Here is a 15,903-nt window from a genome sequence, read left to right as displayed (position 1 = left end):
TGTCGCACCGAGATGATGTCACAGCGGGCAACCCACACACACAAATTCGGAGATCCTAGCCTCCCTATTTCCCCGGACATGTCCAGCTTTTTGGCAATTCCCCCCGGACGGGGATTTGGGGACCAAAAAGCCGGACGTGTCCGGGGAAATCCGGATGTATGGTAACCCTAGGGGTGCAGGGCCTCATGGGGAGATTGTGGAAGCTGAGTGGGGGCACAGGGACACATGGGAACAGAGAGGTGCAGGGACAAATCGGGGGTGTGACTGAGTGGGGATGCCAGGCCACATGGGGATGGGGGGAGGAGGGGTGGCCGAGTGTGCGCACAGGAACACATGAGTGGAGGGGGTTGCTTAGTGGGGGTACAAGGCCACATGGGGCAGGAGGAGGGGGTGCAGGGCCACCTGGGGATGGGGAAGTAGGAGTGGCTGAGTGCTGGTTCAAGGACACATAGGGACAGGGGAGATGTGCCTGACTGAATGAGAGAGGCTAAGGGTCAGCCAGGGTCTGCTTGGTGGAGGCTCCCTAACAATCCCTATTCCATACTTCTCCCACCCACACCCAACCACCTTCCAAGTTCACACCCAGACTCCTTCCCAGCAATTACTTCCCTCTCCCTCAGCTCCTCCATTACCCCTGACTCCTGCAAGCCTTTTCACTGCTTCTGAGGGGTGCAGGAAATACATTTTTGTACTGTAATTTAAATGAATTATTACTCAAGAGTTCTGTATTAACTTGCCTAGTAAGAAATCTATTTGTCAAAAAACATTTATTAAATCTTTTTTTGTTGTCTGTATTGGTACAGACATATAGGTGCTGACAGGTATTTTGAAAAAAATTACCAAAATAACTGAAACTGGTGCGATTATATTGTGTTATTTTGAGAAAATATGCAGTATTTTAAAATACTGTAACACAGAATTTTTAATTTTTGGCACAGAATTCCCCCAAGAGTAAACAAGCCATATCTGAGGGTCATTGAAGGGCTGACAGTCTGAAAGAGCTGCACCAGCAGATTTTACAGATCCACTCTGCATCTGCCTTTAGCTGCTATTCTCCATTCTTTCTGCCTTGTAGTAGCTACAAAATCTGCTGCGGCAGAGCATCCTGACTGCGTATCTTCACTTCAACAAACCTCAGGTGGCTCATCAGAAGCAGAGCTCTGAAAGGTAGATTTCACCCTACCCTCCCTATATCAAGCATATCTAGTGTCGATGGGGTGAGAGGAATGCCCAATATCTCCTTCACGGTTTATTGTAACCTCTTCTCCCTCCCCTGTTGGTGTGGTGAGAATGGGGTAAGGACTGATGTTACTGCTGGGAGCAGACAGAGAAGAGGGACGCGGGGAGGTGAGCCCACCAGTGTTGGAAGCCCATATATCTACCACTCTGGGCCATAAATCCTGAATGGGCTAGGACAGAAACAGGACAATCTCTTGCCCCATTCAGTCAAGCAATCTTCCTGACCCTATATGTCCCTCATTATGGCCCGTGGTCATGCTCCCACATTGTGCATCCTAAGACTGAGGAGAAGGGGTTCCCTTACCGCTGTGAGATCCATGTGTCATATAACAGTATCTCCACAGCAGCAGCTCCTCTGTTTATGAAGATGAGGATTTTCATCACACAAGAGAACAAGCTGAGAAAAAAAATGTACGTCACGGTTCTCCCCAAACCCAGCTAGGATGTTCCCTCCCACCTTTTCCTTCCCTCTCCCCTGCCATGTCCATTTCTGGAATTCAACTTGAGTGATTCTCTCTTGCTCTATGTTCCTGTCAGACACTGTCTGGGGTGAACCGTTTTCTCTCTCTAGGTTCTTACATCAAATCATCAGTATGTGGATGCCTTGATTTGCTCTTGGTCTCTAGGCTCAATCAGGGCAAGGCTGTAGGGAAGTTCCATGTCTGTCTGAGGGTCTCAACTGTGGAAATTCCTCCTAGAGGAGGTCCCCAGAGCACCTCACTCACTCTCTTTAGTGCATGCTAGAAGTTTCATCTACTTCAGTTGACCCATTTTTTTAGTCTTTGGAGTCCCTCCTTGGGCATTTTTTTTTTTTTTTAATTTTTATTAACCGTGTACCTTTTATCTATTCCTCTTACTAGATCGAAACTGATCCTTTGGCGGTGTTCTGGAGGGTTTTTTTATGCAGCACATTGCACTCTTAGCTGATTTCGCTTTAGTATTTTTTGTATTTGTCTTCTTTGCATGGTACTCAGATGCCTTGTGATAAGCACACTATAAATGTATTACACACAAAAAATATATAGAGGCTCTGGCACCCTGTACAACCTCTCCCACATTCCCAACAGTCACCTTGATACAGGAAATACTGAAAAACTCTTAATGTGTGAGAGCATTCCCACGCCATCTGCTGGAGCCCACTTAATTTAATAGTGGGACTCTATGAAGGAAAAGTGTAGATAGTAGACTAGAATTACAGGGAAATGTATTTTTTAACAAATCATTTACATTCTTTAATATTTCCCATGAAAAATTCACCATAACAATTCCAGTGTGAAACTAGGATTCCTTATCATACAAAGTGCAATTTGATATAAATAACCAGGTACTCCCATTAGCTTACTGCTAGATTTACTACTTAGTTACAGAAGCTCATTTTATGACTAACATAATACTATTTCATTTCCCACCTTTTTTTTTTTTTTTTTTTTTTTTTTTAATTTGCAGCCTAGCATACTCATTTCTGTTATAACAGGCTCTCCCAATATAACATGCTTGGTACCCAAAGTATACCTTAATAAAGATTAGTAGAAATAAAGAAGTCCTTAAAATAGAATCAAACAAATTACAACTGTCTACAGACTCATTTGACAGTAGATCCTAGCTGTAGATCCTAGCTCACAAGTTGCCTTAAGCAAGATAATGTTGTTTAAGTTTTAAGCATTAAAACAAAATGAAAAGTTAGTATGTTACAAAAATTGGGCATCAAATTACAGCCACAGCAGCTAACACAGATGAGGAATTTGTGATAGCAAGATTTTTAGTGCTCAATGCTCTATATATAAGATATACAAAGTGAACCAACTGAAAATAGCAATTTTTCCCTGATCTCTGTCATAGTAATCAAGTTATCATATTAAAAAGTGTATTATTTGTAACAATAGTTAGTAAAAAAAATCAGACAGAATAATTTTTAAGGGCCTGCTCCTGCTCCTTTGAAGTCAATAGCATAATTTCCATTCATTTTAATGATGAAAGGTCAGGCACTTTGCTCAGTCCAACAATCTGAATATTCAAAATGTAAAAAACTTTTCACTATGTACACATGGCAAAATAGTTTGTAAAATCATTTCTTTAAAAAACAATTAGTATTTCTGAGAGCACTGCTAGTGATGACCACCTTGCTAAAGAGTTTGACAATACAAGAAAGGCAGCACCATGTAAAACAGTGTGCACAATTTATATCCTGTTTAAATACCACGCTGCTATTTTACTCGTGCTAGTGGGCAGTGGTGTCTGTACTCTATACGCTACGTAAGTGTAGATATAGCCTCAGATGCTTTTTGCATCAAGTGAAAAGCCTCCCAGAAAACTACACTCACTACAGGCTACCCTGAAAACTCTGCACATTAATCAAGTTTTGTCAAATTTTATCAACTGATGGACCTGCTCTGTGCATACCATATATTGGATGTGAAACTCTAAATATCAGAAACATAAAATGCGTGATACTGTTCCCATTCACAAAACAAAATACAACAAATACAGCTACAAAGTCTATTTTAAGAACAGTCCACTATCACCTTCTCTCTCATTTTTAGTATAATAAAATCAACTTACCAGATTTGTGCTTCTTGTGTTTTGTTTTCTTTTTGATGATAAACAACTTATTCTGGATCTCAGGTTTGTAAGTTTTGAATGGGTGAGGATGAATCTCACGCTTTCTTTGCAGGTCATCACGCTTTCTCTGCAGATGTGCATTCAAAATGTCTTTCAGTTTCTTTTTTTTCTTTTTCTTCTTTTTTGCCCGCATCTTAGTAAGTTTTAGTTTCTTATTATTCCATAGTGAATTCTCCAAAATCATTTCTCTAGTAACTTTGTGGCATTTCATGTCTGGATTGTTGCTATGACTCCCATTCACATGTGCTTGGCAGGTTTTAAGGGTATTTGTTTTTAATGGGCTGGGCTCCGTTTTTATTAGGGAAGCTTCATGATCTTTCTCTCCATTTTCTACAACCCTGATTTCTCCTGGGCTGAGAGGTTCCCCAAAGCCAATAATTTCTCCTGGACTAATTGGCTTCTCCTGGTTCTCTTTACAGCAGCCAGGGTTTTTTTTGTCACAGGCTCTATGCATTTTAATTTCACAGTTGGGTTTCATTTCTTTTTCCGTGGTGATACTGAAGCTATCCAAGTGAATTTTTGCTGGACAACAAATAAGAGAATCCATACTTTTCCCTGCTTCGATCTTACAGTGAGGTAGCCGCTCTTCTCTACCACCAAATCTGACTTCCCCATTGCTTTTGCTGACATACTCACATTTCACTTTCTCCAATTTAATCCGTGGTACTTTTTTTACTTTGATGGGTGGAGCTGGAAATGCAGGGGCTTGAAAAGGCTTCTGTTTGTAAATCCGTACATCAGCACCACAGAACTGTGGAAAATGAACATAGGCATTCTCCAAGAAATCATAACCAAGGATCACTTCCCTGCATTCATGGATAGGCTGCCCAAGCACAGCATCTTGAACATCTTTTTGTGTTTCATATACAAAGTCACAGAGGCCTTTTAGCAGCCATACTTTTTGGTAGAAAGGGAGCTCATGAAATGGTTTTCCCTCCAAAGGATTAATTTCCCCAAGGACTTTAAAAAACTGGGGGCATAGCCCAAGCTTTTCTGCACAGCCATCAGGGTTGTCAGTTTGCCCTACAACAGTGTACCACTGTTGCACTTTCTGTCTAAGTGCTGCTTCCCAAGTCCTGTAAGGAAGAGTTGGTCTTCGATGCAAGGTAGATCTGCGATGAGGAGGACTTAACAAAGAAGTCATTATTTTGGATAAAAAAGCATTACATTGAGGCATTAGAAGACAACGTTCCAACTCATAGAAGACTATTTCAGGCAAGTTTAGAATTTGTTGTGCTAAACAAAGGAAATGACCAATAGCTGGAATTTCCCACATGGTCTCCATCCTTGTAGGTGCTGCTTCAGCTAAAAGTGACTTTTCCCATTCTTCTATTTCTTTCTGACTAGCTTCTTCTGCCTCTTTTCGTTCTTGCTCTCGTAGCCTATTAAAATAAAAGAAATTTCACAAAAATTCAGATGTGATTTACCTTAAAAAACAGTGAAGGAGAAAAGTCAGAAATACAGAATGAAAAACAAATAGACATTGTTTAAAGCAACAAAGAACACAGCACGTAAAATCAGAATTCAGTTTGTCTTTAATATGGATTACATAACACATCAGTACTCAGAATGGGAAAGTGTAGGTGATTATACCTTACCTACACTTCTTATTGCTGTCAATTGGAAAAAGAGGTGAGGGGATGAGAAAAATCTTGGCAGATACCATCAGGTATTCCCCCAACAACACTTCTACAGCTCTTTTATCGGCAGACACTGTTTTCTCACCAAGTATCCAATTAAAATCCTATTGAACTGCATACCTCTTGAGACTTTACCCTCACACTGCTGTACTGTGACTTCTAACAGCTATCTTGTCTCGTTTTCACTTAACATCTTTCTGATTTATACATAAATATACACACTTAACAAAAGGTATTCTAATGTATACATACCCTTTTTCCCCATGTGTGTTTTATTAGCCAATGTGCAAAGTGGGTTAAAAAGAGCAAATAAAATGTGAGGATGCATAAAGAATGAGATGGAAAATAACACAGAAAATATAACGATATTACATTTATAAATGGTATGCCCTCAGCTGGAATAATGTATTCAGTTCTGGTGCCGCATCAAAAAGGATACAGCAGAAATAGTGCGTATTCAGAGGCAGGTGATATAGAGACCTTCCTAGAAAAATTTCAGTAGAGAGGTTGAAAAGACTAAAGCTACTTTAGACAACACACTAATATGAGGGAATTTGATAGATGTATACAAAATAATAACTAATACAGAGAAGACAGACAGGACACTTCTATTTACCTTTTTCATAATGCAAGTACACAGGTACATTCAATTAAATGCAAAGGCAACAAAATTAAAACTGTTTGAAGGAAATGTTTTCACTACACATAAAATTGGCCTGTGGAACTAATTGCCACAAGATAGGATAGAGGCCAAGAGGTAGCAGATTTCAAAGAAGAACTGGACATACATATGGACAGTAAAGAAAGATTTTTATTTTTATTTTAAATTTGAATAGGGGTATAAACCTTCTCGTTTGAGGGCATACACTAGACCAGGGGTTGGCAACCTTTCAGAAGTGGTGGGCCGGGTCTTCATTTATTCACCCTAATTTAAGGTTTTGCGTGCCAGTAATACATTTTAACGTTTTTAGAAGGTCTCTTTCTATAAGTCTAGAATATATAACTAAACTATTGTTGTATGTAAAGTAAATAAGGTTTTTAAAGTGCTTAAGAAGCTTCATTTAAAATTAAATTAAAATGCAGAGCCCCCCCGGACTGGTGGTCAGGACCCAGGCAGTGAGAGTGCCACGGAAAATCAGCTCGCGTGCCGCCTTCGGCGCACATGCTATAGGTTGCCTACCCCTCACTAGACTAACTCAGAGGTTCCCAAAGTGGGCGATACCGCCCCTTGGGGGGCGCTGGAACAATCAAGGGGGGCACTAGTAGCCTCGGGTGCAATTGGGGGGCATTGAATAAAAATAAGGGGGCGGTGGAAGCATAAAGAAAGAAGAGAATATAAGAAAATTTTGAAAAACGGTTCGTACATGTTTCATCTGTCGTGTAACAGAGTTAAAGTTGTAGTGATTGCTTTATTTTCCAAATAAATTCACAAATTATAACTGATCAGGTGTCAAGTCCGCCAACAGCTCTTAACAAGCAAGTGTTGGCAGGCGAGCGTGTCACACATTGTCGGGAAGTCCAGCATGCATCAGCAAGAATATGTGAGTGTAATGACTTGTTTCTACAATACGATACTATAAATAGGCGACATGTATGAAATATAATTTAGATTGTTTCTGAATTGTGTAAAAAGCAGTTAACAATAGTGCAATAAGTATTTAAAATTTTTTATTCATATTCGATACCTTTGATCTTTACGGATTACGGATCACATACCTAGCAAATTGTATTATTGTTGTTTCAATAAAACAGCAATTTACACGTGAGTATTTTTATACATTTTCTTACATATCTACTGTATGTCTCTGTGTCTCTAGTGCTTACTAATAATAAAATCGTAGCAGGCTTGTGTCGGTACAGTACTATTTGAAGTGTACAGTCAATATATTTGTCATATTTTTTATTACAATATTAACGAAAACAGGGGAATGAAATTGTAAAAAAACTGTTAACTATTAACATTTATTTAATAACTTCTTCTGTACAAACGAAATTTAGGACGAGGAGAATTCAGCCAGTTTCCAAATTTATCAACAGTAGAAAAACATGATGAAGACTTGCTTACCTATTGTCAGCACTTGGAGGCTCTCCATTCTGACTTCAATCAATGATTTGAAGATATTCTTAAAATGAACATACCCGATTGGGCTTTGGACCCTTTTTCAAATACAAATACAGAAGAATCTCCAAAATTACAAGAAGAACTGATAGAAGTAACAACAAATGAGGAATTGAAATTTAAATTAAAAGACGGCTACCAACAGTTCTGGCTGCAAAAGCAGATACCTACACTTTATCCTGGATTATGGGCTATAGTACAAAACTTTTTAATTGCATTTCCTTCATCATATTTAGTGGAACGTGGGTGCAGTGCGGTCACAAATCTGTTAACTAAAAAAAGAGACCGACTGCAAATAGCTAATTGCGGTGATTTAAGAATGCTGCTGACAAAAATAGAGCCGAACATTAATAAATTGATAGCAGCGCACCAGGTTCACCTTTCTCATTAGGATTATTTTTAATGTTATTTGTAATTTTTATTTTAATATTATCCTTCATTATCTTAATTTTCTGTGTGTAATGCGAATGTTACTATGGTTGATTTTAATAAATAATTTTATAATTTCAAGCTTCAAGGTGTCTTATTTACAACAACATCTTTCTTTACTTTATTGTAGGACGTAAGTAGAAATATAGATACATAAAAGAACGCAAATTTGTCACTGCATCTTTCTGTTTGTTCACTTAAAGAAGGTAGATTTCCAGGTGGGCACTGAGTAATTTTTTTTCTGAAAAGGGGGCGGTAGGCCAAATAAGTTTGGAAACCTCTGCTCTAACTCATAGGTTTAGGGAAAAAATTTCCCCACGGAAAAGTTATTCCAGAACTGCGTAGAGTTTCTTACACTTTCCCTTTGAAGCATCTGTCAGAAACAAGGATATTGAGCTAGCCCAATCTCCGGTCTGACCCAATATTGCAGTTTCTATTATCTTATTTTCAAACTGCTTGCCTTAATTCTCCCTCTTAACACAAAAATAAATTAATATAAAACATAAATTCAAAGGATTAACTCCTCCCAATTAAGCCAAAAGACCCAACCAAACGCTGACTCCATTTGATGACAGAAAACTATTAATGAGTACTAGCCTCTAAAATATACATAGAAATGTATAAAGTGGCAGATTTATGTCTATGTATTGCATTAATAGCCTAGTTTAGATTGCATCTTTGTTGCAAAGAGGGAGAAATATACCACAGACTAGCACTTTTCACAGAGAGAGTATGCTATATGTATTTATGAATGTGCAAGAACTACAGACAAGTATGTGATATCAAAATGTAATTCCAATGAAAGTTTCATCTGACAAAACATGAAGAAAGTTCAAATGGTTTGTAATGGATCCCCAAGATGAAGTTTCCTAATACTATATTGTTGGATATTTGTTATTTATGTACCTATTAACGCAACACTAAAACATTTAAATTAAAAAATTTCAGTAAATTCAAAAGTTGATGTTCCCACATCAGGGTTAATTCAGCCACATTATACGCATGAGGCCAAATCTTGCTTGCTTTACTTGGATGATTAAGCTCATTGAAGTAAACAGGACTACTTGCATGAGTAAAGTGAGCTGTATCTGTCTTGCATTATATTTCAAAGTTAGCAATTACAGGCAGTCCTCGACTTTACGACATTCGACTTACGACGAACAGCAATTACAATGTCGTAAGTCCGAGGACTGCCTCTATTAAGATTTTAAATATATGCCATTAACAAACACACATGTACAAAGGTGTCTGAATTAATTGGGAACCTTCACATCTACATTTTCTAACTTTTGTCCACTGAAATGTTATACAATATTGTATTAACACAGGGTTTCTCAGTTAATTTCCTGAGGATGGGGCAGTAGAATAGAAAAAGAGAAAGTAAAAAAAGTTAAGTGCTCAACACCCACGCATTCCTAAACCTCTCCTCCACCTGCGAGAAGCCTGCCGTTCCTTCGCAACTGCATAAGGCGGCTTCCAAATGCCTTATTTCCTCCCAAGCAGCTAAATACTCTAACATACAGTAGTGTGTTTATTTGAATATGTGAAATAGATGTACAGGTAAGTTCTGTATATTAGAGCACTTGGGCTTGAAAAAAGGTGGGACCAAAAGGGTTTCTGCATCTTGGAGATGGGAGTGTCAGGGTTGCCACTGGGAAGGGAATGGTCAGGTTTAGCAGATGGTGAAGGGGGCCTGTCACTAGGAATAGCTATTAATAACCAAAACCAATCCTTAATTTATTAAAGATGTTGAAATTACAGCCAAAGATCGCATGCAGGCACACCCAAGCAGAGTATAAGTAGTAAATTTGGCTATATAAATATTTTCCCTATATCAGTAGGGAAAAGCACATTTAAGGTTTTTTTAATTTTACTGTTCTGATTATCAGTTCAATAGAACTTTGAAAATATTTTTTAAAGTGATTAAAATAATTAGTAAAAATTCATGCAATTAGTACTGTATTGGTGAAATGTATAGGCATCAATATTCCCTCAATTATCATTATTTTTTGTACTGAAGGGGCTACAAACTCCCCTGAACATTACATTTTTGTCCTCTGGTCACTTACTTTTAAAAAAAAAAAAGTGAGCAGTGAGCACGGGGGCAGGGGAGGGTAAAGGAAGAGGGGAGGGTGCAGTAAGGGGTATGTACGGGAGGGATTATGCGTGTCTGAGGTACAGTGTTTAGGAGAGGTTCTGGGGGGGAACTGGGAGAATAGGGTGAAGGGAGGGCTGCTGCAGGGTGGCTCCTCCCCAGTCTCACACATTAGTCTCTAATGTCCCAGAGGAAAATGCTTTGCTATGCAGCAGCTAATTTAGGAGCCTGGGGTAGGGAGGGGAGTAGGGTGACCAGACGTCTCTGGTCAAGACGCAATTTGTCCTGATATTTCGCTCCACCAGCATTTTTTTTTTTTTTTTTGCTCCGCCAGCAGACCCCCCCCCCCCCCGGTGTCCCGATATTTTCTTCCTCTCATCTGGTCACCTTAGAGGGGAGAGAGACAAACACACACACACCCCACACACCTTCCCTGGGCTATGGGTTTCAGACCATGCCCACTGGGGACTCCCAGGAATGGGACTGGGCTGGAGCTCACTCCCCTGCTGCCTCTTGGCAGCAGCAACTGCCTTGTCCTTGGACACGAACTACTGGGCAGATGAGATACGGGTATAGGGTCAGGGGTGTGTGGTTCTGCCTTTTCAGGCCACTGCTTTGGAACCTCCGCTAACCCAGGCCAGCACCACAGAGCCCAGACAGGCTCCTCATCTGAGCTCCTTCACAAGGGGCATCCCAGAGCCACGACCTCCTCTTGGTTCAGCCAAGAATGACACAAAAACAGAAGCACTTGCATTCCCTTGCAGGAAGGAAGAAAGTCCAAAACCTCTGTCATGGGGGAGGGAACAAGCACATTCGTCAAGAGCCACACCACAGGCTTACTGGGGCCACACAGAGGAGAGACGAGCAGCGTGATTTCTGACATGAGCCATATTATAAGATTGCTGCACAGTTTACATGGAATTATGATGGGTTTTATTAAAACGAACTACAAAAAGTATGCCACAGTGTACTTGTTAGTGCAATGTTTTTACACTAATTCCACTAAACAATATCATTTTTGTCAAAATATTACCTTTATTTGTCCCTTTATTACCAAAAAGACAATCTAAATTAAGGAGGAATTGTCAAAATAAAAACAAAATGCCGAAGACATCTTTGCTTACTGCTTGGCAAAAACCCATGCAACTAGTGTTGATTTTATTGTTTTTAAAACCTGTTCTTGAGAATGAATCTACATCATTTAATAAACATTTATTGCACAAAGTCTTTCCATTTCATTTTATCACACAATATTTTCCTGTGGCCATATTTTATCTCCAGTATTGCATAACTAGTTTGGAAAGAGCAACTAGAAATTAAAACATGATTTCAATACTTGGTGTGTGATTGTGTGTAAAGTAACATTTAAAAGGGAGTCTGTTTTTATCTGCCAATCACATAGGTAATAATGGAAAGTACTGTACATTTGGTAATGTCAAAACATTGACATGATGAAAACACTGCAAAGAGTGACTGCAACAAAACGATACTATTATCTGACTAAGAAAAATATCTGATCTGAACATTTTTCTCTGAATGACATGTCCAACAAGCTGTCATAAATAGATTTCCTCTTCTTATAGTGGAATCCTACATTCCTTAGACAAGCAAAAATTCACACTGACTTCAACTGGATTTACACTGAATAAGGGCTCTAGCTGAATTTTAATGGCCATATGAACTTGTCAATTCTGGGTCTTGCACTTAAAGACTCCTCTTATGCTTCCTGTGGAGAGAGAACTTTCAAAATTTCAACTATTTGAAATTAACATAAAAATAACTCCTGGATGTTAAATATATCTGAAACAAATTAAGAAAGCAAAGCATTAAAACTCTACATTTGAAAAAAAAAATCATACTCTCTGAAAATTATTTACCTGCTACTTTTAAAAGTAACAGAGTATGACAGAAAGCGATTAAAAAACTATTTATTTTTTTCTGTTTATTGATTGCACCTTGTGTATAGTCAGATAGGGCCCAGTTAGGCACAGGCCTTAAACTGGTACATAGTGCAGGTGGGCACAACAAACATGTGCCATGCCCATGCCCCGTGCATGTTATAGTTGCACATAATACATTTTGTTGGACATATTTGTTCTTTAAAAATACAAATTAGGAAATTATATTCAATATGACTATGTTAAACATTATCTAGGTTGCTCAATCAAGCACTCAATAGTTATGAAATACTAGAATTATGGTTGACCACACCACCTTAATTCTGCCACCTTGTTCACTTACCTTATGACAGAGTCTTCAATTACATGATCAAATACAATATTTTTCCAGAAGACCCCTGCTTCATTCAGTATACAGAAAGGACACATGGGCTCAGAATTAAGGTTGTGTTGCCAAACCCAATTCTGTCATTCCTGAACTTTTGAGTGCTTGACTTTGCAACCTAAATTACATTCTTTTAACACTGGGTTGGGTTTTTTTAAAATGTAATTTTCTATAAAATAGCTAAAGGTCAGATTTTGAAAAAATATTAGGCATCTAAAATGCAGACAGGTGCCTAGTGGGATTATTCCACTAGGTGCCTAAATATCTTTGAAAATCTGGCTCTCCATCACTAAACCCAGTTTTACAATTTTTATTCTTAATTCAAGCAAGCAGTCAATGGGGTCTTACAAAGCTCCCACAATGCGGAGCTGATAATCCACAGAATCAGGAAGATGGAGAAAATTGAACACAAGGAAACTATAAAAAAAATAGTCAGATGTTATTATGTGTATATGCACAACTGCAAAACAAAATATAATAAATTTGATGCAAGTGTAACAAGTACACAAAAAATGTCAATTTCAATAAAGTAAAATAAACTACTGTAAATAAACACATTCTATTAAAAATGTTCACACCCACTGGTTCTTCAAGGGGCTCTTTTCAGATTGGGTCCACACTGGTGAACATGCCATTCAGAAAAGAAATGAGTAGGCAAGAAATGTTCAGTTTTTCCTCTCTCACGGCTTATCTGTGAATACATTCTAAGTGGGAAGTAACAAAGAATCACCAACGGGAATAGTAGTATTGTACGAATATAACCTTAAAAAACAAGAGAAACTTATCAGCGTGGTGTACTCATCTCCCAAAAGATGCATCCAAAGACACCTGTAAATGCAATCGGTAATATTCTGCAAAAATCACAAATGAAAAACCAAGCTACTAGTTTATATATTTCTTTCACTGAAGGAAAGGTTCTTTCTGCCCAAAATAAGACCGAGTATATTAATGCCTGATGAGTAGGATAATCCATAGGTTATTATACTTCTGACGTACAACATCTGATCCATCTTGTGATAATAGATTTGGACAATTTCATTTCTTCTACACCTTTAATGAAATGAAATAATCAGCAACAATGGCTAGGTGAATCCCTCTCAAGTAGACCTTGAGCATTCTTCAGGCATCCAGTTTTTTACCATGAATGTTCTTTATTAGCATACTTAACATTGCATGGGGGAAAAGGATGGCGAACTAATTTTTTATAATCTGAAAAAGACTGATTAATCTTTTGGTAAAAATATAAATTATCTTTAATGTTATTAAATTGTACTTAAGATGAATTAGCAGCTTTAAACAAAGTATTTCCCATCTAGATGTGATTGCTGTTTACATGGATAAGTAGCAGATGTGGCAATATCCTGGGAAAACCCTACTGAATTAAGTTTTAGTATCTTTGGAGTCCATCCTATTAAATGCAAAGATTATATATTATTGTGGACATGAATTATCAAAAAACTATACTGAACGTGGCAGACAGAATAGTCTTCTGAAGGACAATACATGTGAAGTGGATTTCCTGGGAAATATATAGAGGGAATTGAATGCAAATTCCTTCCACCCCATCGTCAGTTATTCAAAAACCCAAGTTTTTGATACTACACCCTGAAGAAAGAACCATTGTCTCCTGGTTACCTGTTCCTGAAGGTTGGAGAACAAAGGTGCAAGATGCATGAAGAAACAGGATGATCTGCTTATTCTGAGCTAAAGCTATTATTAGTTTGTAACCACAGAAAAACTCCATGGTGGGGTTTGAAGGAGTGACTCCTACAAGAGCCCCCACTGGAGATGAGGAGGAGGAGGATCTCTGGTAAGGTTATTAGCATGCACGCAGGTTTTATTTTTTTAGTATGTTTTTTCTGCAGTGCTTTCACCTTAACAGATAAGGCAGCTTACGTCGACCTAACTCTGTAAGCATCTGCACTAAAATGTAGCTCCCACTGATGTAACTCGCCCACTACACTTACTTAACTCCTCCTCCGAAGAAATAAGCGCATAGATTGATGTGGTTCGATTGAATCAATGTCAGTGTAGACACTGAGTTGCTTAAATCAACTGTTGCTTCAGAAACCATTCCACAATGCCCCACACTGACAGTTAAATCAAGCTAAGCACTCCTGGTGAGGCACTGCTGACACAAGGAGCGTACTGTGGACATGCAAATGCAATTTAATTACTCCAGTGGCTGTAGGTCGACGTAACTTAAGTCAACTTAATTTTGTAGTGTAGACTTGCCCTCAGATATTTCAGGCCCGAAACTGGTGTTTATAAACAAAACACCCCATCAACCTTAACTACCCAAGAAGTTAAAAGAGTCAGAACAGCTGCTTGACATGGCATGCTCTACTCCCAAGGAGGCAGAAATGGGGGCTAAGCAACCATGGAAGTTAATGCTGTTTGATGCTTCATTAGTTTCTCCTAATGGTGGTCCCCACAAAAAAGTCACATAAAATAGATGTGAGCCAATTCCAGCATGGTTAGCTCAATGGTCATGCTGCCATTGAGGAATGTGGAGAAGAGAACTGGAAACTATGCAGTGGCATCATGAAGGTACATGAGCCAAGATCCATGAAATTACCTGCGGATCTCCAGCCTTGTTCCTTTCCATTCTACTGTTTTCATATCTGGAGGAGAATGATAGCGGAGAAATAGGCTCCCTAAGAAGACTTCAGATTTAATAAGTAAGTTCTCCCTTTCCACTATTTTCTACATGCTTGTGGATACTAAGACCTTGAACTACTACACATTATAGCAAATGAAAAGGAGCACAAGCAATATGCCCTATCAACATACAGTCCTTGTAAGAATGATTCCCAAACATAGTTCACAGAGCCCCAGAACAGAAAAAGAATACTGTGGGATAAGTTTGGGATTGATAGGAGACGGTCCATAAGTGGATCTCTTTCAAAGTGCTCCACAGAATGAAATATGTATTGAATACTTTAAAACATCCTATACAGAACATATAAATGGACATACACACACCATACAGAGAGAATAAAAAAGGTAATTGATTATATGCTATTGGTATCAGGATGAATATAACTATTCTCAAAATGTATTGAATTAAGGAATTATAAGGAATGTGTTGCTCTAGACTAAAAGTTATATGTAGTTTTTTATTTCAACAAATGTGAACTAAGAATGTTTCAAGTTACTTGTTTTCTGCACTTCAGTAGTGACTGCTTATAGTTCTGCTATAGTCATACAAAAATGGTCATAGGGAAGTATGGTAAATCAGGATTGAGCAAACAAGGAATATGTCCACAGACTACTGCATTCTCACTTTCAAATGCTATTACAAATTTCCTGATATTAAAATATCAGCAGTTTTAAAATCATTTACACCATTACGGTGTTTGGGAAATTTTCCAATAACAAAAGCGAATTAAGACTAACTAGAGCTTTGCGGATACCATTTTGTAATGGTAAAATTATGTGTAATTCATGGCACAGTCGCAGTAAAAAACAAAACAAAA

General features: G+C 38.4%; 1 protein-coding gene across 10 annotated transcripts in view; it reads right to left on the bottom strand.

Annotated features, from left to right (window-relative positions):
• Window positions 1-15,903, bottom strand: part of BRD10 (bromodomain containing 10) — an 85,919-nt gene that overhangs the window by 53,916 nt on the left and 16,100 nt on the right. For 7 of the 10 annotated variants that reach the window (XM_005295235.5, XM_065549611.1, XM_065549615.1 and 4 more), the window contains one exon: window positions 3,799-5,240. The exons of 2 other annotated variants lie outside the window; for them this stretch is intronic. In XM_005295235.5, coding sequence (XP_005295292.2) covers window positions 3,799-5,240 — 1,442 coding nt within the window. Of the gene's footprint in view, window positions 1-3,798; window positions 5,241-10,485; window positions 13,475-15,903 lie in introns of those variants that run through there. One more of the 10 variants, XM_065549617.1, reaches the window with a different exon arrangement.

Source organism: Chrysemys picta, chromosome 6 (genome assembly GCF_011386835.1).
Source record: "Chrysemys picta bellii isolate R12L10 chromosome 6, ASM1138683v2, whole genome shotgun sequence".
Lineage (NCBI taxonomy): Eukaryota > Metazoa > Chordata > Testudines > Emydidae > Chrysemys > Chrysemys picta.
The sequence above is the reverse complement of the archived record's forward strand: the minus strand, read 5'-3'. Positions and strand labels throughout refer to the sequence as shown.